At 36.9% G+C, this 22,033-nt stretch overlaps 1 protein-coding gene across 7 annotated transcripts in view; it reads left to right on the top strand.

Annotated features, from left to right (window-relative positions):
- Positions 1 to 22,033, top strand: part of BRCA2 (BRCA2 DNA repair associated) — a 99,757-nt gene that overhangs the window by 28,877 nt on the left and 48,847 nt on the right. For all 7 annotated transcript variants that reach the window (XM_002748959.7, XM_017973028.5, XM_035303369.3 and 4 more), the window contains 4 exons: positions 2,343 to 2,438; positions 7,503 to 7,572; positions 19,978 to 20,405; positions 21,008 to 21,189. In XM_002748959.7, coding sequence (XP_002749005.4) covers positions 2,343 to 2,438; positions 7,503 to 7,572; positions 19,978 to 20,405; positions 21,008 to 21,189 — 776 coding nt within the window. The remainder of the gene's footprint in view (positions 1 to 2,342; positions 2,439 to 7,502; positions 7,573 to 19,977; positions 20,406 to 21,007; positions 21,190 to 22,033) is intronic.

Here is a 22,033-nt window from a genome sequence, read left to right on the forward strand (position 1 = left end):
TTCATTTTTACCTTTTCTGTTGCTAATCACCATTTTTTTAGAGTGTTTGTTCAGTAGACTCGGTATGCTAACAATTAGAGTGTTATAAACTATGTTTTTTCAGCCATTTTTGTGTAGTTTCGGGGATTTGATATACATGATTTGATATACAGATACACAGATTTAATATCTATATACAGATTCAATATCTCTGAATCTGTATAACAAGAAATCATGTTTTAAGGGTCTCCTAATGTGTTTTTAAAAGATTATTAGTGTAATAATTGAGAAACTACTGTTAAAAGTTTGAGTTTCTCTAGAAAATTTGAAATTCTTTTAACAAAACCTGCATAATACTAACTTAACTGTTTTCATATACATAGCAGGTTCAGATTCTGATTTGTATGAACTTTAAAAGTTGTTTTCTGGTTATACCACTTACTGGGTATTGCATACTAGTTACACTAGTTACATAGCTTCAGTTTCCTTATCTACAAAATGCAAATAACACATCCCACAAGGGCCGGTTGCCATGACTCACGTCTGTAATCCCAGCACTTTGGGAGGCTGAGGCAGGCGGATCACCTGAGGTCAGTAGTTCAAGATCAGCCTGGCCAACTTGGCAAAACCCTGTCTCTACTAAAAATACAAAAATTAACTGGGTGTGGTGGTGCACACCTGTAATTTCAGCTAGCGCCACAACACCCAGCTAATTTTAACCTCAAGCTAGGGAGGTTGAGGCAGGAGAATTGCTTGAATCTGGGAGGTGAAGTTGGAGTGAGCTGAGATCCTACCACTGCACTCCCACCTGGGCGACAGAGCAAGACTCCATCGCAAAAAAAAAAAAAGAAAAAAAATCTTATGGGACCACTGTTAAATCTTATAGGATGACCATTTTATATGTGGTCTGTTGTTGACCAAAATGTCATTATGTGGCAAATGACTATATTAGGTTAACCAAGTATGTATCTGGTTTTGATTTTTGCGTGTATGTGTGTGTGTGTGTGTTTTAATTAGTGTATCTGGTAATAATCTTAAATAATTAAATCTGTTGATTAGTTGCAATTAAAGCAAAGGCCAAAATCCAACATTTCAGTGGATAATCTTAAATAACTAGTTCTTAAATAACTAAGATATTTGTAATTCTTTTGTGGAAAATAATGGCTTTATTTATAGCAACTCACTCTGTTTGTGGTATACTGAAGTGTATTGACCTTCTACCTAGGGAAAAAAAATAATTTAGACTTGTAAATGCTTTCAACAGTGTTACTATTTAATTTCCCTTGTTTCTCTTGCATATAGGTAAATAGCATAGTCAGCTTCTGGTTACTGGAACAGTACAGGTCACTGTTAAACAATTAAACCAATTTATAATGATCTAACACCTGCTAATTATTGTTAAAAGTTTGAATTTCTCTAGAAAATTTGAAACTCTTTTAACAAAACCTCCTAATTACTGTTAAAAGTTTGAGTTTGTCTTGCATGGACATTTTTATTCATTAAATTATACAAATTTACTGTAATAAAGCATATATTATCTTAGCATAACATGGAAATGCCTACCTTGAGTTATAGTTTAATCTTACCCTCTTAGCCTCTGTAGAATTTTTAAATAAGAAATGTTTGTCTTTGGGAGACCGAGGCAGGTGGATCACAAGGTCAACAGATCGAGACCATCCTGGTCAACATGGTGAAACCCCATCTTTACTAAAAATACAAAAAATTAGCTGGGCATGGTGGTGCGTGCCTGTAGTCCCAGCTACTCAGGAGGCTGAGGCAGGAGAATTGCCTGAACCCAGGAGGCGGAGATTGCGGTGAGCCAAGATCGCGCCATTGCACTCCAGCCTGGGTAACAAGAGCGAAACTCCGTCTCAAAAAACAAAAAAAAAAGAAATGTTTATTACTAGTACTTTAATGTAATTTGGTGATTTTAAAAAGCCTCTTAACTCTAATTCAAGGACCTACATAATAAATTCCTCCTTGAGTTTAATGGCTGTCTCCACTCCCCACACACACAAAAAAGTTTATTAGAAGAAATTTTGTTAGGCCTCATTGCCAGTAAGCCTAGAGGTATATTCCGTGTCAGTTTTTCAAAGAGTAGCTTATCTGTGGCATCTGGTAGCATTTGTTTATCCCTAGACCCTATTAAATAGTGATTAAAGTGGTCAAAACAGAACAAAAATGTAATTGACATTGTAAATGAAATTTTCTCTTTCAACGATTAGGTCACTATTTGTTGTATGTATTTTTGTTTAACATTTAAAGCGTCAATACTTTAGCTTTAAGAAAATGGACTACATGCTTTTGAAAAATAAAACTGATGTTGTTTGCTTTAAAAACATATGTGGAATATTTCTTTTTAGGAGAACCCCCAATCAAAAGAAGCTTGTTAAATGAATTTGACAGGATAATAGAAAATCAAGAAAAATCCTTAAAGGCTTCAAAAAGCACTCCAGATGGTAAAATTTGCTTTTTATGTATATCTTTTCTCCCTTCATAGATATAGTATATAATATTCTTAGTTATTTTTCTCAGTTCTTTTGAGTGTGTGTATTGGAAAATATTTTACAGTGTGGTTTCATTGTTAAATTTATATCTTTTTTTTTTTTTTTTTTTTTTTTGAGACGGAGTTTCACTCTCGTTGCCCAGGCTGGAGTGCAATGGCGCGATCTCGGCTCACCACAATCTCCGCCTTTTGGGCTCAGACAATTCTCCTGCCTCAGCCTCCTGAGTAGCTGGGATTATAGGCACACGCCACCATGCCCGGCTAATTTTTTGTATTTTTTTAGTAGAGACGGGGTTTCACCATGTTGACCAGAATGGTCTTGATCTCTTGACCTTGTGATCTACCCGCCTCAGCCTCCCAAAGTGCTGGGATTACAGGCTTGAGCCACCATGCCCAGCCAAATTTATATCTTAAGTGGACTTTTCCTTTTAATATCTAATATAATGCTGAAGTAATTGGAAAGCATGAAATGTTAAAATAATGACTTTTATTTTTAAAAAGCTATAAGAATTTAGTAAAAAGGTAATATTTAAAGCTCAGGTTCTGGGCCAGGCGCGGTGGCTCAAGCCTGTAATCCCAGCACTTTGGGAGGCCGAGGCGGGTGGATCACGAGGTCAACAGATCGAGACCATCTTGGTCAACATGGTGAAACCCCGTCTCTACTAAAATTACAAAAAAATTAGCTGGGCACGGTGGTGCGTGCCTGTAATCCCAGCTGCTCGGGAGGCTGAGGCAGGAGAATTGCCTGAACCCAGGAGGCGGAGATTGCGGTGAGCCGAGATCGCGCCATTGCACTCCAGCCTGGGTAACAAGAGCGAAACTCCGTCTCAAAAAACAAAAAAAAAAAAAAAAAAAGCTCAGGTTCTAAGAGTTCAGTCAGACTTTCGGCCCACATCATTATAGCAAAATCTGTCTTTCCTAAATAACTCGGTGATCTCTATCGTACCAAATCCAGTTGACATTTCTCATTCCTCATCTGACTCTGTCTTTCAGCCACATTTGATATAGTTGATCAGGCTTCTCCAGATCACCACATTCTTTTGGTTCTCCTCCTACATGACCTCCTCTTTCTTGTCTTCTATGCCGGTTCTTCCTTATTCTAAGCAGGAGTGCCCCAGGGTGAATTCTTACATCTTTTCTCCATCTAAATTTCATTGTCTGCCAAAGTTATAACTGCAGCCTTAGCCTGTTCTTGAACTCCAGACTCATTCATTTGCCTACTTGATACATCTTGACTATTGCTACTATGCATCTTAAAGTTAATATGTAGCCAATGCTGAACTCCTTATTCCATCCCTGTCCCAAACCTACTTTTTAATTGTCTTTAGTTTCTCAACAAGGGGCGGTGCCATTCTCAATGTCTTAGTCTTTTGTTTCCTCATGCTTTATACCAACCCATCAACAAGTCTGTAGGTTCTACCATCAAAAATATAACAAGAATTTGATCACTTCTTTCCACTTGTACCCCCACCACTGTCATTAAGTTGCTATCATAGCTTCTAGTTGGTCTCACTCCTTTTGCCTTTGCCCCTTTTCTTCAGGCTGTTGTTAGCACTGCACCCAGAGTCATCCTAACACAATGTTCAGATCATGTTACTTGGCTATTTAAAACTGTCTATGGCACCAATCTTATTTAGGCTGAAATCCAAAGTTCATACCATGGAATGCTTAAAAATACAACATATGTAACTATTGCTCATTGTGTATTTTTGAGTTTACAAAGAGTTCATATAGTGAAGGATAATTATAAAGATGCTTAGTTCTGAAACACATAGGGTAAATCCCACAAGAAGTAGGAACATCTGGAATTTTCTAACTCATCTCCCATTAGTGATAGAAATTTGAAAGTTATAAACACAGGATGGTTTGAATGTCCAGAAAACTGTTTATTTCTGTTTTTTTTTTAATCCAACTTGTTATCAAACCTTTAATGTGCACAATTCTGAAGAGAGTTGAAAACTAAAACAGTGATTACTGTTTTTTTATGAGATGTATAAGTAATTGGTAGGAAACTTGTTACTGCATTATTACTTGATACGCTATTTTTAGAGGCTGTGTAAGATGTGACTCCTCTGAAGGTAGTGAAAGAATGGCATTCCTTCAATAGGAATAATATATTGGCACACAGACAAATCGTGTCCTGAAACAATTGGTTTTGACATAGTCCTATGAAGAGTAATTGGAAGATGTATTCTAACAGTGCTACCATTGCATGAAATAGTATCATAATTCTGCTTTTGGAATTATTTTGAGCCAGTAGATATTCACTGTTTATTTGATCATCGTATTTTTAATTTTTTCAAATTATTTTTTTCAACATAATAATCATCTACCACTTGCTATTGAATGACTTTTTTCTTCTACTTTTTTTTTTTAACATTTTCACATATAATGAATGTCCACATACCCACCACCTAGATTCAACACTTATTGTTAAGTTGTTATGTTTATTTTTCATTATCATAAAAAAATTTTCTAGGATCTCCTTATAATTTTCCTGACACAGTACTAGAATCAGCTAATTTTCTTAAGATCCTTTCTATGGTTTAATAGTCTTTTTAAAATAAAATTTAGGTGCTAGATATGCGACTGCTGCCGGTCTCGTTGTTTTTCTAATGCTGAGTTCTTGGTTTCTAATAACATTAACACACTTACTTATTTGCTTTACCCATAGCAGTGATTTTCTATCTTTTTTTTTCCTTTTCATTTTATTTATTTATTTTGAGACAGAGTCTCGCTTTTTTGCCCAGGCTGGAATGCAATATCACAATCTTGGCTCACTACAGCCTCCACCTGCTGGATTCAAGCAATCATCCTGCCTCAGCCTCTCAAGTAGCTGGGATTACAGGCACCCACCACCATGCCTGACTAATTTTTGTATAAAAAGACAAGGTCTTACCATGTTGGCCAGGCTGGTCTTGACCTCAGGTGATCACCCACTTTGGCCTCCCAAAGTGCTGGGATTATAGCCGTGAGCCACTGTGCCTGGTCAAGGAGCTCTTTATATCTTAAAATTATTGAGGACCCAAAAGAGCATTTGTTTATGTGGAATATATCTGTTGATGTTTACAATATTAGAAATGTAAATTGATTAATGTTAAAATTTGTAATATACATTGGTCATTTGGAAGATATGAGTTCATTGAGTTATGCAGATCTTCCAAAAGTTGACAGTTTTATTATTGATGCCATTACCGATTAGAAAAGTTTAAGTAGTAGAAAGCTATCAAACTCACAAAGCCAGATTAAGCTTCCCAGAAATTCTAATTTTCATCTAAAAGCTTGAATTTTTCCCCCAGCAATAAGTATTGTCACTTATTTTTCTTGTAGTTGACAAGCTCATTTTCATTCATTTTTGAAAAGATATCTGCCAAATACCAAAGTCAGAGTAACTGTAGTTAGTTTGTTGGTTATTTCAAGTAAAAGATACTTCATGAAAAAATGGCTAGTATAGCTCACAACCCAATCATGTAAGTGTGTATTCTTGAGAAACGCACTAAAGTATGCAAGTGTAATACACCAGCAGTATAAATGTCAACGCAGTGAAAAGGACATAGATAACATCTTACTAAAAAGAGTTTTGACAGCTTGAATTCCCTAAAATGGGTGTAGATACCTCACAGGATTCCACCAATCATTTCTTGAGAATCATTGTCCTATAGTATATACATAATAATCCAAATTCACAGTATCAGTATTAACTACTGATAATAAAAGTGCTAAGAAAAATATAAGAATTCTTTGTAGTTTTTGTTCTTAGAATATATAGGTTTAGTTTCCCTTATCGGAAATGCTTGAGACCAGGACTATTTCAGATTTCAGATTTTTTTCAGATTTTGAAATACTTGCATATACAATACGTAATGAGATATCTGGAGTTAGGTCTCAAGTCTAAACACAAAGTCATTTGAGTTTCGTGAACATCTTATACACATAACTTGAATGTAATTTTATACAATATTTTAAATAATTTTTGCATTAGACAAAATTTAAACTGAACTGTCACATGAGGTCAGGTGTGGAATTTTCTACTGGCCTTATGTTGATACTTGAAAAGTTTCAGATTTAGGAGCATTTTGAATTTTCACATTAGGGATATTCAACCCATATATCATTAAGGATGTGTAGTCAGAATACTATGTTCAAACATCACTCAAAATAATTCTTCTGGATGTGGTTACCAATTTGATAATTAGGTTAGATTCCTTTTTTTCCATTTGTTTTCAATTTTAGGATTTGGCTTTTCTAACTTAATTTTACGTTTGAATAAACAAAATGTTACATAGTTTATTTATCAGAACTACAAAAAATATAGAGTTTTTATTTTCCCACCTCTGGCTCACTGTAGGTAATCTTTTGGTGGTTTTTTCAGGATTCTTTTTAATAAAAATAAACATATATATATTCTCATTGCTCTTTCTTACTTAAAAGATACAGTATATGCACCATTTTGCTCCTTGTTTTTTGGTTGTTGTTTACTTAAGAATTATTTGGAAATGACTCCTTAATGAATATATAGAGATCGTCCTCATTCTTTTTTATGATCATTTGGCTGTATCAGTGTATTCTAGTTTATTCAACCAATTTCCAACTAGTGGACTTAATTGAAGATATAATTAGGTAGAATTTACATGCTAAGAACAATATCTAAAGCTTACCTTTTAAACCTTCATAAGACTAAATTTTAAATTTGGTATTTGCATTCGGAAATTAGCTAACACCTTCAAGTTATTAGCTTAACATCAGCTGACTAAATTTATACACATTTCTGTTGTATGTTTGTACTGTGAGTTATTTGGTGCATAGTCATTATCAATTTGTGAATCAATAATTTATTTTCATAGTTATCATTTATTGAACATCCATTTACTGAAAAACTTTAAAGTCTATAGTCTTAATTTTTTTGTGTAAATATTTACAGTATGAGTTGCTATCAGATGTAAAAAAAATGTTTACAGTAACATGGATATTCTCCTACATTTTAACTAATATGTAATATAAAATAATTGTTTCCTAGGCACAATAAAAGATAGAAGATTGTTTACGCATCACGTTTCTTTAGAGCCGATTACCTGTGTACCCTTTTGGTAAGACATGTTTAATTTTTCTAGATTCAGCTAATATAGTATGAGAAAAGTATGGTTTTTAAAAAATGAACATTTCTAAAAGTAATGATATTAAGAAGTTAACACTTCCCTTTTTGAAAGCCTGCCTCAGGATGAACTAATTCTGTACTTTGGTGGTATTTTATAGTGCTGTTAATATGATTATTTTGTTTTTAAATTTTATGGTAAAGTAGACAAACATTTAATTCATTTTATGAATGAAGTACTAAGGTTGAGAGGAATTAAGGAAGTTGCTCAAAATCAATTAGCAAAAAGATTACAGATATTAAAAATGTCCTTTTGCCTCTCCTCTCTCTCTAAATCTTACTAGAAGTACTAAGATAATTTTTTAATGTATAATTCCCAAGGACAATGATCAGAAGAAACAACAACAAAAGTTTAGAAGCCAAAAATATGAAGGACTTGTAAGCATGCGAAAGCCAAAACCTGACACTAGAGCAGAGATAACTTTCCCCTAAAGAACCTGAGAAAGATTCAAATTGGCAGCAACATGCACTTGTGAAGGTGAAGTAGAAAATAGGAAGATTAGTTGAAATTCTCTTTAAGAAACAGCTATATTTCCTCCCCCACTGCAAATAGGTGGTTATCCTTCTTCTGCCAGGAGATCAGAAGTTTGTTTTTTGAAAAAGACGAATTCAGAGAATTCTGAATTGAAGGTGGGCTGGGGGAGGGGACACCAGGCACAATTAAGGGAAAGATACTAAAATGAAAGATTAAATAAAAATCTGTATATCAAGCAGTGAAACCTAGCCTCCTTCCCACACTTGGTTCCCAAATTCTGGCAGGCAGGCCCACTAGGCATGAGACTGGAAGATTTTTTTTTTCTAGGGAATATGACTGGCCCAGTAGAAAAGACCAAAGAATACTGACAGTTGAGGATTCTCAGATGAAACAATATAGCCAATCATCAAACAGTGAAGCCAACTGTTGACACGCACAGAGCTTCCAGGAAGCTTCTTAGTGCTTCACTTTTAAATAAGAAATGATAGTCAAAGATAATTAGTCATTGGAAGAAAGCTACTATGAAATATAGTCGCTAAAATACAAAATCCATGCCAGAAGGGAACCCAGAGGAAATAGATCATGCAAGAAGAAGAAAACTTCATAAAAACTTACTCATATTCTCAGGTAAGAAAAGAGAACACAGCCTTAAAATAAGAACAAGGTGCTATAAAAGGCTCATAGAAATTAAAAATATGATAGCACAAATAAATTAACTCAGTAGAAATAGTAGAAGAATAATGAAAGTTCCCAGAATACCGAATAAAATGAAAAAAGATACGAAAAGTCAATCCTGTGAGTCTATCTTCTGAAAATACAGAGTTTGAGAAGCAAGGCACAGAAGAGAAATGAAGAAAGAAATTTTAAAATAAATACGTAATTTTAAAAGTTTTACTAGTATTAAAGGACGTGAGTTTCCTTAATTAAAAGGGCTCACTGAGTGAGCACACAAGTAAAAATGACCCACAGTAAGGCACATTCTTGTGAAATTTTAGAATAATAGAAGCAGACAGGAACCTTAAATTCATTAAAGGAAGGAGAAGTTAGGTTTTAAATTGTTCCAAGTCATAATAGTATGAATTCTCTTATCAATGATGAAATCTAGAAGGCTGTAATCGTACGTAATACAGAGCAGTGCCTTCAAATACAGAGGAAAAATGATTTCCATCCTAGAATCTGAATTAAGTGTGAGGGTAGACTTTTTCACATGTGAAGTAGTAAAAGATCTCTAGTGTACTTTTCTCGGGAAACTAACCAAAACAAATGCATAAACCAAGAAGGAGGAAGGTATACGACTTAAGAAACAAGAATTCAACATAGAAGAGAGGCAAAGGGAGCTCTTGGGATGATATTGAAAGGAGATCCCAAAGTTGTAGTTGTGTTAAGTCTAGAAAGGCAGCTAGACTGCTTTGGAGCTAAAGAAGATAGACTTTGGAAGAGTTTGCCTTCAAGATAAAAATAAAGCAGTACTTGCATGTTTTAATGTACCAGGAAACTTCCTGGAAAGATGATGAATTGAAGCCAGGCATGGTGGCTCATATCTGTAATCCCAGCACGTTGGGAGGCTGAGGTGGGTGGATCACTTCAGGCCAGGAGTTCAAGGCAAACATGGTAAAATCGAGTCTCTACCAAAAATACAAAAGTTACCCAGGCATGGTGGCACATGCCTATAATCTCAGCTACTACGGAGGCTGAGGCACAAGAATCTCTTGAACCTTTAAGGTGGAGGTTGCAGTGAGGTCACACCACTGCACTCCAGCCTGGGTGACAGAGTGAAACTCTTGTCTCAAAAAAAAAAAAAAGATGGTGACTTGAACATACCCATCTACTTTCTTTGCCTTCCAAACTTTTACCACAACGTCATTGGAGACACACACACACACACTCTCTCTCACACACACACACACACACGGAAAATAGGAAATAACAAAATGACTAAATTTCTCAAAGCATGCAGAACAAAACTGATTAGAAGCTGGTGGTGGGGACAGCAGAGAACCAATGATTTTATACTCAAGTCTCAGAAGCTTAGAAATTGGCTTCATTTCTTTTTTTTTCTATTTATTTATTTTTAAAATATCTTTTATTGCACTTTAGGTTCTGGGGTACATGTGCAGAACATGAAAAATTGTTACATAGGTACATACATGGCAATGTGGTTTGCTGCCTCCATCCCCATCACCTGTATCTGGCATTTCTCCCCATGTTACCCTCCCAAAATCCCTACCCCACTGCTGTCCCTCACTTAGTCCCCCACAACAGACTGCAGTGTATAATGCTCCCATCCCTGTGTCCATGTGTTCTCATTGTTCAACACTCGCCTATAAGTGAGAACATGCAGTGTTTGATTTTCTGTTCTTGTGTCAGTTTACTGAGAATTATGGTTTCCAGGTTAATCCATGTCTCTACAAAGGACACAAACTCATTGTTTTTTATGGCTGCATAGTATTCCATGGTGTATATGTGCCACATTTTTCTTGTCCAGTCTATTGTTGATGGGCGTTTGAGTTGGTTCCAGGTCTTTGCTATTGTAAACAGTGCCACAATGAACATACCTGTGCATGTGTCTTTATAATAGAACGATTTATAATCCTTTGGATATATACCCAGTAATGGGATTGCTGGGTCAAATGGAATTTCTAGGTCCTTGAGGAATCGCCACACTCTCTTCCACAATGGTTGAACTAATTTACACTCCCACTAGCGGTGTAAAAGTGTTCCTATTTCTCCACATCCTCTCCAGCATCTATTGTTTCCAGATTTTTAATGATCGCCATTCTAACTGGTGTGAGATGGTATCTCAATGTGGTTCTGATTTGCATTTTTCTAATGACCAGTTGATGATGAGCATTTTTTCATAGGTTTGTCAGCCTCATATATGTCATCTTCTGTTTGTTCTTGTAAATCTGTTTTAGCTCTTTATAGATTCTGGATATTAGTCCTTTGTCAGATGGGTAGATGGCAAAAATTTCTTCCCATTCTGTTGGTTGCCAGTTCACTCTAATATTGCTTCTTTTGCTGTACAGAAGCTCTGGAGTTTAATTAGATCCCATTTGTCTATTTTGGCTTTTGTTGTCAATGCTTTTGGTGTTTTAGTCATGAAGTCCTTGCCTATGCCTATGTCCTGAATGGTTTTGCCTAGGTTTTCTTCTAGGGTTTTTATGGTGTTAGGTCTTATGTTTAAGTCTTTAATCCATCTGGAGTTAATTTTAGTGTAAGGTGTCAGGAAGGGGTCCAGTTTCTGTGTTCTGTACATGACTAGCCAGTTTTCCCAACACCATTTATGAAACAGGGAATCATTTCCCCATTGCTTGTTTTTATCAGGTTTGTCAAAGATCAAATGATTGTAGATGTGTGGCGTTGCCTCCAAGGCCTCTGTTCTGTTCTACTGGTCTATATCTCTGTGTTGGTACCAGTACCATGCTGTTTTGATTACTGTAGCCTTGTAGTATAGTTTGAAGTCAGGTAATGTGATGATGCCTCCAGCTTTGTTCTTCTTGCTTAGTGTTGTCTTAGCTATGTGAGCTCTCTTTCGGTTCCATATGAAGTTTAACGTGGTTTTTCCAGTTCTGTGAAGAGGGTCATAGGTAGGATGATGGGGATAGCTTTGAATCTGTAAATTACTTTGGGCAGTATGACCATTTTCACAATATTGATTCTTCCTGACCATGAGCATGGAATGTTTTTCTATCTGTTTATGTCCTCTCTTATTTCCTTGAGTGGTGGTTTGTAGTTCTCCTTGAAGAGGTCCTTTACATCCTTTGTGAGTTGTATTCCTAGGTATTTGATTGTCTTTGTAGCAGTTGTGAACGGGTGTTTGCTCTTGATTTGGCTTTTAGTCTGTTATTGGTGTGTAGAAATACTTGTGATTTCTGTACATTGATTTTGTATCTTGAGACTTTGCTGAAGTTGCTTATCAGTTTCAGGAGATTTCTGGCTGAGACAGTGGGGTCTTCTAAATATACAATCATGTTGGGTGCAAATAGAGACAATTTGACTTCCTCCTTTCCTAATTGCACTTTATTATTTTCCTAATTGCCCTTTATTTCTTTTTCTTGCTTGATTGCTCTGGCTAGAACTTCCAATACTGTATTGAATAGGAGTGGTGAGAGAGGGCTAATGCCAGATTTCAGAGGGAATACTTCCAGTTTTTGCCCATTCAATATGATATTGGCTGTGGGTTTGTTGTAAATAGCTTTTATTAGTTTGAGATATATGTTCCATCGTTTGAGAGTTTTTAGCAAAAAGGGCTGTTGAATTTTGTCGAAGGCCTTCTCTGCATCTATTGAGATAATCATGTGGTTTTTGTCTTTGGTTCTGTTTATGTGGTGAATTATGTTTATAGACTTGCATATGTTGAACCAGCCTTGCATCCCCAGATGAAGCCTACTTGATCGGGATGGATAAGCTTTTTGATGTGCTGTTGCAATTGGTTTGCCCGTGTTTTATTGAAGATTTTTGCATTTATGTTCCTCGTGGATATTGGCCTGATGTTTTCTATTTTTGTTGAGTCTCTGTTGGATTTTGGTATCAGGATGATGTTTGTCTCATAACATGATTTGGGAAGGATTCCCTCTTTTTGTGTTGTTTGGAATAGTTTCAGAAGAAGTGGTTTCAGAAGCTCCTCTTTGTATGTCTGGTAGAATGCGGCTGTGAACCCATCTGGACCTGGGCTTTTTTTGGTTGGTAGGCTGTTAATTGCTGCCTCAACTTCAGCCCCTGTTATTGGTCTATGCAGGGTTTCAATTCTTCCTGGTTTAGGCTAGGGAGGGTGCAAGTGTCCAGGAATTTATCCATTTCTTCCAGGTTTACTGGTTTATGTGCATAGAGTTGTTTGGAGTAATCTCTGATGGTAGTCTGTATTTCTGTGAAATCTGTGGTGATATCCCCTTTATTGTTTCTTATTGCATCTATTTGATTCTTCTCTCTTTTCTTTTTTATTAATCTGGCCAGTGGTCTGTCTATTTTGTTGATCTTTTTAAAAAAACAGCTCCTGGATTTATTAATTTTTTGGAGGGTTTTTTGTATCTATCTCCTTCAGTTCTGCTCTGATCTTAGTTATTTCTTGTCTTCTGCTAGCTTTTGAGGTTTTTTGATCTTGCTTCTCCAGCTCTTTCAATTTTGATGATAAGTTGTCAATTTTGGATCTTTCCTTGCTTCTCATGTGGGCATTTATTGCTATAAATTTTCCTCTAGACACTGCTTTAGATGTGTCCCAGAGATTCTGGTATGTTGTGTCTTTCTTCTCATTGGTTTCAAAGAACATCTTTATTTCTGCCTTCATTTCATTGTTTATTCAGTCAACATTCAAGAGCCAGTTGTTCAGTTTCTACGAAGTTGTGCGGTTCTGAGTTAGTTTCTTAATCCTGAGTTCTAATTTGATTGCACTGTGGCCTGAGAGGCTGTTTGTTATGATTTCCATTCTTTTGCATTTGTTGAGGAGTGGTTTACTTCCAATTATGTGGTCAATTTTAGAGTAGGTGTGATGTGGTGCTGAGAAGAATGTATATTCTGTGGATTTGGGGTGGAGAGTTCTGTGAATGTCTATTAGGTTTGCTTGGTCCAGATCTGAGTTCAAGATCTAGATATCCTTGTTAATTTTCTGTCTTGTTGATCTGTCTAATATTGACAGTGGAGTGTTTAAAGTCTCCCATTATTATTCTGTGGGAGTCTAAGTCTCTTTGTAGGTCATTAAGAACTTGCTTTTTGTATCTGGGTGCTTCTGTATTGGGTACGTATATATTTGGGATTATTAACTCTTCTTGTTGCATTGATCCTTTTACCATTATGAAATGCCCTTCTTTGTCTCTTTTGATCTTTGTTGGTTTAAAGTCCATTTTTTCGGAGGCTAGGATTGCAACTCCTGCTTTTTTTTGCTCTCCATTTGCTTGGTAAATCTTCCTATATCCCTTTATTTTGAGCCTACGTGTATCCTTGCACATGAGATGGGTTTCCTGGACACAGCACACAGATGGGTTTCGACTTTTTATCTAATTTGCTAGTCTGCGTCTTTTGATTGGCGCATTTAGCCCATTTACATTTATAGTTAATATTGTTATGTGGGAATTTGATCCAACCATTTTGATGCTAGCTGGTTGTTTTACCCATTAGTTGCAGTTTCTTCATTGTGTCGATGCTCTTTACCATTTGGTACGTTTTTGGAGTGGCTGGTACTGGTTGTTCCTTTCTATGTTTAGTGCTTCTTTCAGGAGCACTTATAAGGCAGGCTTGGTGGTGATGAAATCTCTCAGCGGTTTCTTCTTAGTAAAGGATTTTATTTCTCCTTCTCTTATGTAGCTTAGTTTGGATGTGAAATTCTAGGTTGAAAGTTCTTTTCTTTTAAGGATGTTGAATATTGGCCCCATTCTCTTCTGGCTTGTCAGGTTTCTGTCAAGAGATCTACAGTGAGTCTGATGGGCTTCCCTTTGTGGGTAACCCAGCCTTTCTCTCTGGCTGCCCTTAGCATTTTCTCCTTCATTTCAACCCCGGTGAATCTGACGATTATGTGCCTTGGGGTTGCTCTTCTTGAGGTGCATATCTTTGTGGTGTTCTCTGTATTACCTGGGCTTGAATATTGGCCTGCCTTGCTAGGTTGGGGAAATTCTCCTGGATAATATCCTGAAGAGTGTTTTTCAGCTTGGATTCATTTCTCTGTCACATTCAGGTACACCTATCAAATGTAGATTACGTCTTTTCACATAATCCCATACTTCTTGGAGGCTTTATGCATTTCTTTTCACTCTTTTTCTTCTCTAATCTTGCCTTCTCGTTTTATTTCATTGAGTTGATTTTCAATCTCTATTATCCTTTCTTCTGCTTGGTCAATTCAGCTGTTGAAACTTGTGTATGCTTTATGAAGTTCTCATATTGTGTTTATCAGCTCCATCAAGTTATTTATATTCTTCTCTAAGCTGTTTATTCTCATTAGCATTTCGTCAAACCTTTTTCAAGATTCTTAGTTTCTTTGCATTGGGTTAGAACATGTTCTTTTAGCTCAGAGAAGTGTTATTACCCACTTTCTGAAGCCTGTTTCTTTCAATTCATCTGAGTCATTCTCCATCCAGCCTTGTTCCCTTGCTGGTGGGGAGTTGTGATCCCTTGGAGGAGGAGAGGCATTCTGGTTTTGGTTGTTTTCATCCTTTTTGCACTGGTTTACTCCTGTCTTTGTGGATTTATCTACCTGTGATCTTTGTAGTTGGTGACTTTCAGATGCCACCTCTGAGTGGATGTCCTTTTTGTTGTTGTTGAAGTTATTTCTTTCTGTTTTTTAGTTTTCCTTCTAACAGGCAGGCCACTCTGATGTAGGACTGCTGGAGGTCCACTCCAGGCCCTGCTTGCCTGGGGATCACCTGTGGAGACTACAGAACAGTTAGGGTTGCTGCCAGTTCCTTCTTCTGTTATCTTTATCCCAGACAGATACCCAGCAGATGTCAGCCTGAGCTCTCCTTTACGAGGTGTCTCTTTGAATATACGGGTGTCAGGGAGCTGCTTGAGGAGACAGTCTGTCCCTTCTAGTAGCTCAAGTGCTGAGCTGAGAGCTCCGTTGTTCTGTTCAGAGCTGCTGGGCAGGTACATTTAAGTCTGCTGCAGCGGAACACATAACCGCCTTTTTTTCCCAGGTGCTCTGTCCTGGGAAGGTGGGGCTTTATTTATAAGTTCCTGACATGCTTTTGCCTTTTTTCAGAGATGCCCTGCCCAGCGAGGAGGTAGCCTAGTCATAGTCTGCCAGCAGAGGTGTTGCTTAACTGCTGTGGGCTTTGCCCAACTGCTGTGTGAACTTCCTTGCAGTTTTGTTTATAAAGATATAGTTAGAACTGCCTCGGTAGTGGCAGTCTGCTTCAGTAATGGCGGACTGCCTCGGTAGTGGCGGACGCCCTTCCCCGCACAGAGCTGGACTATCCCAGGTCCAGCTGTGCTTGCTGCAGAACTCTCAGTACAGTGTTTGAGATTGCTGGTCTTTGTCGGGGTGGGACCCGCTGAGCCAGATCACCTGGCTCCCTTGTTTCAGCTCCCTTTTTTTCAATTGAATGGGCAGTTCTGTCTTCCAGGCATTCCAGGTACCAGTTGAAATGGCTGCCCAGATTTGTGTGAGTTTTTGTGTGGATACCCACTGCGCCAATCGAAACAGCCATGTTGGAAACTCATGGTGCTTTTCTGCCTGGGAATCTTCTGGTCTATGGGCAGTAAAATCTCATTTGGAAATGCAGTGGTCACTCATCCTCTGGGTTCTCGCTGGGAACTGCACTCCAGAGGTGTTCCTATTTGGCCAACTTGTATCATCTCCCTTGCCTCATTTCTTATCTTTAGAATTGGGTGGTGCAGGATGAGGGAGCCAAAATGTGATAAGTTGAAATTATGTTTAAGAAGCAATACTTACCGAGTGCACTAGCTCATGCCTATAATCCCAGCACTTTGGGAGGCCAAGAGAGGTGAATGACCTGAGGTCAGGAGTTTGGGACAGACATCCAAAGATTATGAAACTTCAGAAAAAGCAAAATAAAATAACCAAAAAACAAATTAATGAAAACAATTTAGAAGAAATGTTCAAGGAGAAGAAAAAGTTTTTTTTAAAAAAACTATAATTTATGAACAGAATGAAAAGAAGTTTATCTATACACCTAAGAGTTTAGATGTGAATAAGCAATGAGTATATAGAAAATAAGCAGATTTAAAAAAATACTACGTCAAGCGAAGGCAAAAGTTGTAAAGGAAATACACTTTACTGCATATTAATACTACACATACTTCATACTGATAACACCACATTCAGTTGTAAAGGGTTTTTATTAAGCCCTAATGTAAATATTGAACATTGATAGAATCAAATGCATAATTTGGGAAGATGAGAGGCAAGAGTGTGTGTGTAGTAAGGTGGAAGTTGTGTTGACAAAACTAAATCTTCATTTTCTGTAGGGTACTTCAAGAGAAACATGTCACTTAGACATAATAGATATAAATATAAAAACATCTAAAATTGTTGAAAGTAGCTACAAAATTTTTTCTAGCTGATAAATTTTAAGCCTAAAAATATCACCGAAATTATTTTAAGATTACCTTTTCAAAAGCACTTGCTTGTGGAATTGTTGAAGTCACTGAGTTGTATTTCTGGAATGTTTTTCAGCTGGCTGCACATACATATGTAGAAAGCCTGGTGGTTTTTTTTTTAAATAAAAAACAGTTGTATTAAAGAAGAAAGGAAATACCTATTTACCTGTATATTACCTTAAATTTTGTGTAAAATGAAAGAATAATTTCATGTATTTAACAATATTTGTTAAATTATCTGTTCTAACTACCTAATATATAGTATACTGATAGATATAAAGATAAATAAGTCTAACTCAGATTGCTAGTCTGGGAACCAGACATGAAAAGAAGAATTATGTGTAATACAAATTTTAAAATAGATATAACCAAGTGATGTAAGAACATAGAAAAATTTTCAGATATTATAATTAAAAGTACTTCTGTCTGAAGTACTTTTCCCATCGAGCTTTCTGTCAATGGGAAAAGTACTTCAGACAGAATGTAAAGAATGCTTGGTTAAAGAGGGCATTCCAGATCTTGGGATTTGGTTGGTGGATAGAGGAAAACAAAAAGAAATGGTTAGGACCAAATAGGAGGCTTCCTGTATGTCATTTCTGATAAGTCAAAACCTAGGTAGATGATAGGCTGTCTTTGGAAGTTTCTAACAAGAGGCACAAAATAAGATTTACGTTTTAGAAGTAGACCAAAGCAAAACTGTTGCAAGCAGATTGGTAAGGAAGGTCTTAACCTAGCAAAACAGATAGAGTAGAGGTTAGAGAATGATTAGGAGATAAATTCAGTAGATTTGGCCAGGTAGTTTTGAGACTGGCAAATTATCTTCACTTAGATTTAAATAGACATCTTGAGCATAACCTACAAGGCAAACTCCTCATGCTCAAAATATTCTGAATATTTAAAAAGAATAAATTTAAAGAGATCAATCAATACAAGTTTGGGGACAGAAGGTTTATTCATTCTTGTTAGATCTCATCTAGATCACCTGTTGGAAGAAATCAGTCCAGCAATTGTCCCCTCTGTCTCCTGCATCATTAATTTTTTCCACTGTAGTAGATTGTTTTCATCACCCTAAGCAGTTGTTGTACATCTCTTGTCTTAAAAAGAAGAGCCTTTCTTAACTAATCTCACCAGTCCATTTTCTTGCTTCTCTTAAAGCCCAGCTCATTAGAGTTGTCCCTACTCATACTCTTTTCACTTCATCTCTTTGAGTACTCTCCTGAACCCACCCCAGTCAGTCCTTTCAGTAGAACTGGTCCCCTGCTTTTTTGGGTCCCCTGACTTTACCTTTCTACTCTTCAAAACGTGCATTTTCAATAAAGAAGCCAGGGGATCCTTTTAAACATAAGGCAGATTATATCATTTCTTTACTCAGAACTATTCCATGGTGTGCCATCTCAGAGTAGAGGCTAAAAGCCCTATTCATGGGTGTTCAGATTCTCCATGATCTGGCTGCTTTGCTACTTTTCCAATCTTACCTTCTAATGTTCTCCTTGCTCCAGGCACACTTGTCTAGGCCAGTTGACATATTTGTCTGTCTGTTTCCTTCCACTGAAATGTACATACGAAAACAAAATTTTGTCAGTGTTCCCCAGCAAACCAATGTCTGGCACCTGGTGGTAATTCATTAAATAGTTGATGGATAGATTAATGGGTAACTTCAAGTTCCAGGTATTCAGGGTTTGGTAAAAGGAAATCTGTATTTTTCAACAAGATGTCAAGTATTAGGAAGAGCATGTATGCTGAGAAAGGTGATTAATTTTGGACATGTTGAGTTTGAAATGAGTATAAAACATCAAGCTACAGAGTCTGATGCTATACATAGTATAAAATGTAGGAATAACACCTAGGGGAGAAGTCAGGCATGAGGATAAAGAATATTTTCATTGTCAGGTGATAATTTAAGTAATGGAAATGATTCACATTAGCCAGGTAAAGTGTCTAAGGAAGATACCCAACTTTGGAGACATTTCTTTTTTAGGAATCAAGAAGAGGTAAAAACCAATAAAAGAAGAAAAGAGGGACAGTGATGGTGAGAATTTTAAAAGAAGGAAAATGTAAACTGTCATAGCTGTCAGGAAAATTGAGTAGAATGAGTTTGTGCATGTTGGGCATGTGTCTGGGAGGTCATTAACAACTTTATTGAGTACACTTTCTGTAGAGTAGTGGGACAAATGAGAGTTTATTGAGTAGAAATTGAGGAGGTAAAAATAGCTGCATTACCTATTCGAGAAGGTTGACTGTGGAGTATAAATAAGTAACAGTGAGTATTAGCTTGAGACAGAGATAAAGGCGAGTGATAAAATAAGAATTTTAAAGGAGTGCAAGGCTTTTGGGCTAAATGTAAGGGGCACTTTAAAAAAGGTATAAATAGGTAGAAGACAGAAAAGGGAGAGAGGCAGGATAATTGAAAGATGGGGTCTCCTGAGGAGACTGAGGTATTAGGCAGAGTAGAGCGTTTAGGTGAAGGTATGAAGGTGAGAGAAGAGGACGGGTAGACATTTTCCTGGTAAAGGAGGTAAAGAGTACTGTGATGGAATTGGATGGACACTGAGGGGGTCCATGGTTCACAGACTGTTTTCTATTATGTGTTATGTGAGGTAGATTGTAAAGGCTGGGAATAAGTGTGTGAGAAGGCTGTATATAATAAGTGTTATAGTCTTGAAAATGTGGTATTGTTTTGTAATGGCAACCATGATGAATGCAAAACAGTTACCAGAATAGGATCACCACGTAGCAAATGTGGGTCTGCAAAAAAGGCATGTTCCCAAATATTTATATATGTACTAGTCAATAATATTAAATATTTTCTCTCCATTATAGCACAACTAAGGAACGTCAAAAGATACAGAATCTAAATTTTACTGCACCTGGTCAAGAATCTCTGTCTAAATCTCATTTGTATGAACATCTGACTTTGGAAAAATCTTCAAGCAGTTTAGCAGTTTCAGGGCAACCATTTTATCAAGTTCCTGCTACAAGACATGAAAAAATGAGACGCTTGATTGCTACAGGCAAACCAACCAAAGTCTTTGTTCCACCTTTCAAAACTAAATCACATCTTCACAGAGATGAACAGTGTGTTAGGAATATTAACTTGGAGGAAAACAAACCAAAACAAAACATTGATGGTCATGGCTCCGGTGGTGGTAAAAATAAGATTAACGACAGTGAGATTCATCAGTTGAACAAAAACAACTCCAATCAAGCAGCAACTGTAATTTTCACAAAACGTGAAGAAGAACCTTTAGGTATTGTATGACAATTTGTGTGATGAATTTTTGCCTTTCAGTTAGATATTTCCCTTATTAAATAATGTTCTGATGGTTTCCCCCTTTTGTGATGATAATTTTAAAACTCTTTTTAATGCTTTAGATTTTCTGAATCCAAAGTATTCTGTTTATACAACTTTACAAGTTGAATCATTCTTTCATTTATGAAGATTTAAAAGGGGTACGCTTTTTATTTTTATTTTTTTTTTTTGAGACGGAGTTTCGCTCTTGTAACCCAGGCTGGAGTGCAATGGCGTGATCTCGGTCACCGCAACCTCCGCCCCCTGGGTTCAGGCAATTCTCCTGCCTCAGCCTCCCGAGTAGCTGGGATTACAGGCACGCGCCACTATGCCCAGCTAATTTTTTGTATTTTTAGTAGAGACGGGGTTTCACCATGTTGACCAGGATGGTCCCGATCTGTTGACCTCGTGATCCACCCGCCTCGGCCTCCCAGGGGGTACCCTTTTTAAAGAAAAGGAGAGCATGTAAAATTTGAGCAAATTGATATGTATAATTTTATAAATCAGGGCTGTGCTTTTTAAATTCAATTTTATTTTTACTAAGTGTTTATTCTTTAATAGATTTAATTACAAGTCTTCAGAATGCCAGAGATATACAGGATATGCGAATTAAGAAGAAACAAAGGCAGTGCATCTTTCCACAACCAGGCAGTCTGTATCTTACAAAAACATCCACTCTGCCTCGAATCTCTCTGAAAGCAGCAGTAGGAAGCCAATTTCCCTCTGCATGTTCTCATAAACAGGTATGTGTTTGTCTACAATACTGATGGCGTTTATGGCAAAGCATAATTTTATTTCATTAACTAATATCTACAAATGGTTTTTTGTTGTTGTTTTTGTCTTTTTTTTTTTTTTTTTTTTTTGAGATGGAGTCTCCCACTGTCGCCCAGTCTAGAATACAGTGGCGCAATCTTGGCTCACGGCAACCTCTGCCTCCCGGATTCAAGCAATTCTCCTGCCTCAGCCTCCTGAGTAGCTGGGATTACAGGCATGCAACACCGTGCCCGGCTGATTTTTGTATTTTTAGTAGAGATGGCGTTTCACCATGTTGATCAGGCTGTTATTGAACTCATGACCTTGTGATCCGCCTGCCTTCTCCTTCCAAAGTGCTAGGAATACAGGCGAGAGCCACTGCACTCAGCCATGGCTTTGTTTAAAGAATGAACACATTAGTGCAGGAATGGATGAATGAAATTATCATGTTTTCTAATTAGCCTACTGTGGCAGCCTCTGGACCCTTGCTAGGCCTGCCTCATTCTACTAAGGTGATCTGTGCTTCCAAATTACTATTTATCTTCCCCCTTCAAATCTTTCTTATTTTGTCATTGTAAAAGCTCTCAGCTAAGTGTTAGAGAAAAGTAGTCTTATTGATATTCAAATGTGAATAATTGATAGCCCTGAACCTTCTATGAGCTATTTATATTTTCAAAACAGGATTCTCCTTAAGACAGTACTGTGTAGATATAATTTTAGACAATGGAGAGGTGAAAATAATATTGATGATATTAATATCATCAATGCTCAAGCTAACTGAGCATTTTCTAGGTGTGAGGCGCTCTTATAAGAACTTCACGAGCATTAGGTATA

The sequence above is a fragment of the Callithrix jacchus genome, chromosome 5 (assembly GCF_049354715.1).
Source record: "Callithrix jacchus isolate 240 chromosome 5, calJac240_pri, whole genome shotgun sequence".
Classification (NCBI taxonomy): domain Eukaryota; kingdom Metazoa; phylum Chordata; class Mammalia; order Primates; family Cebidae; genus Callithrix; species Callithrix jacchus.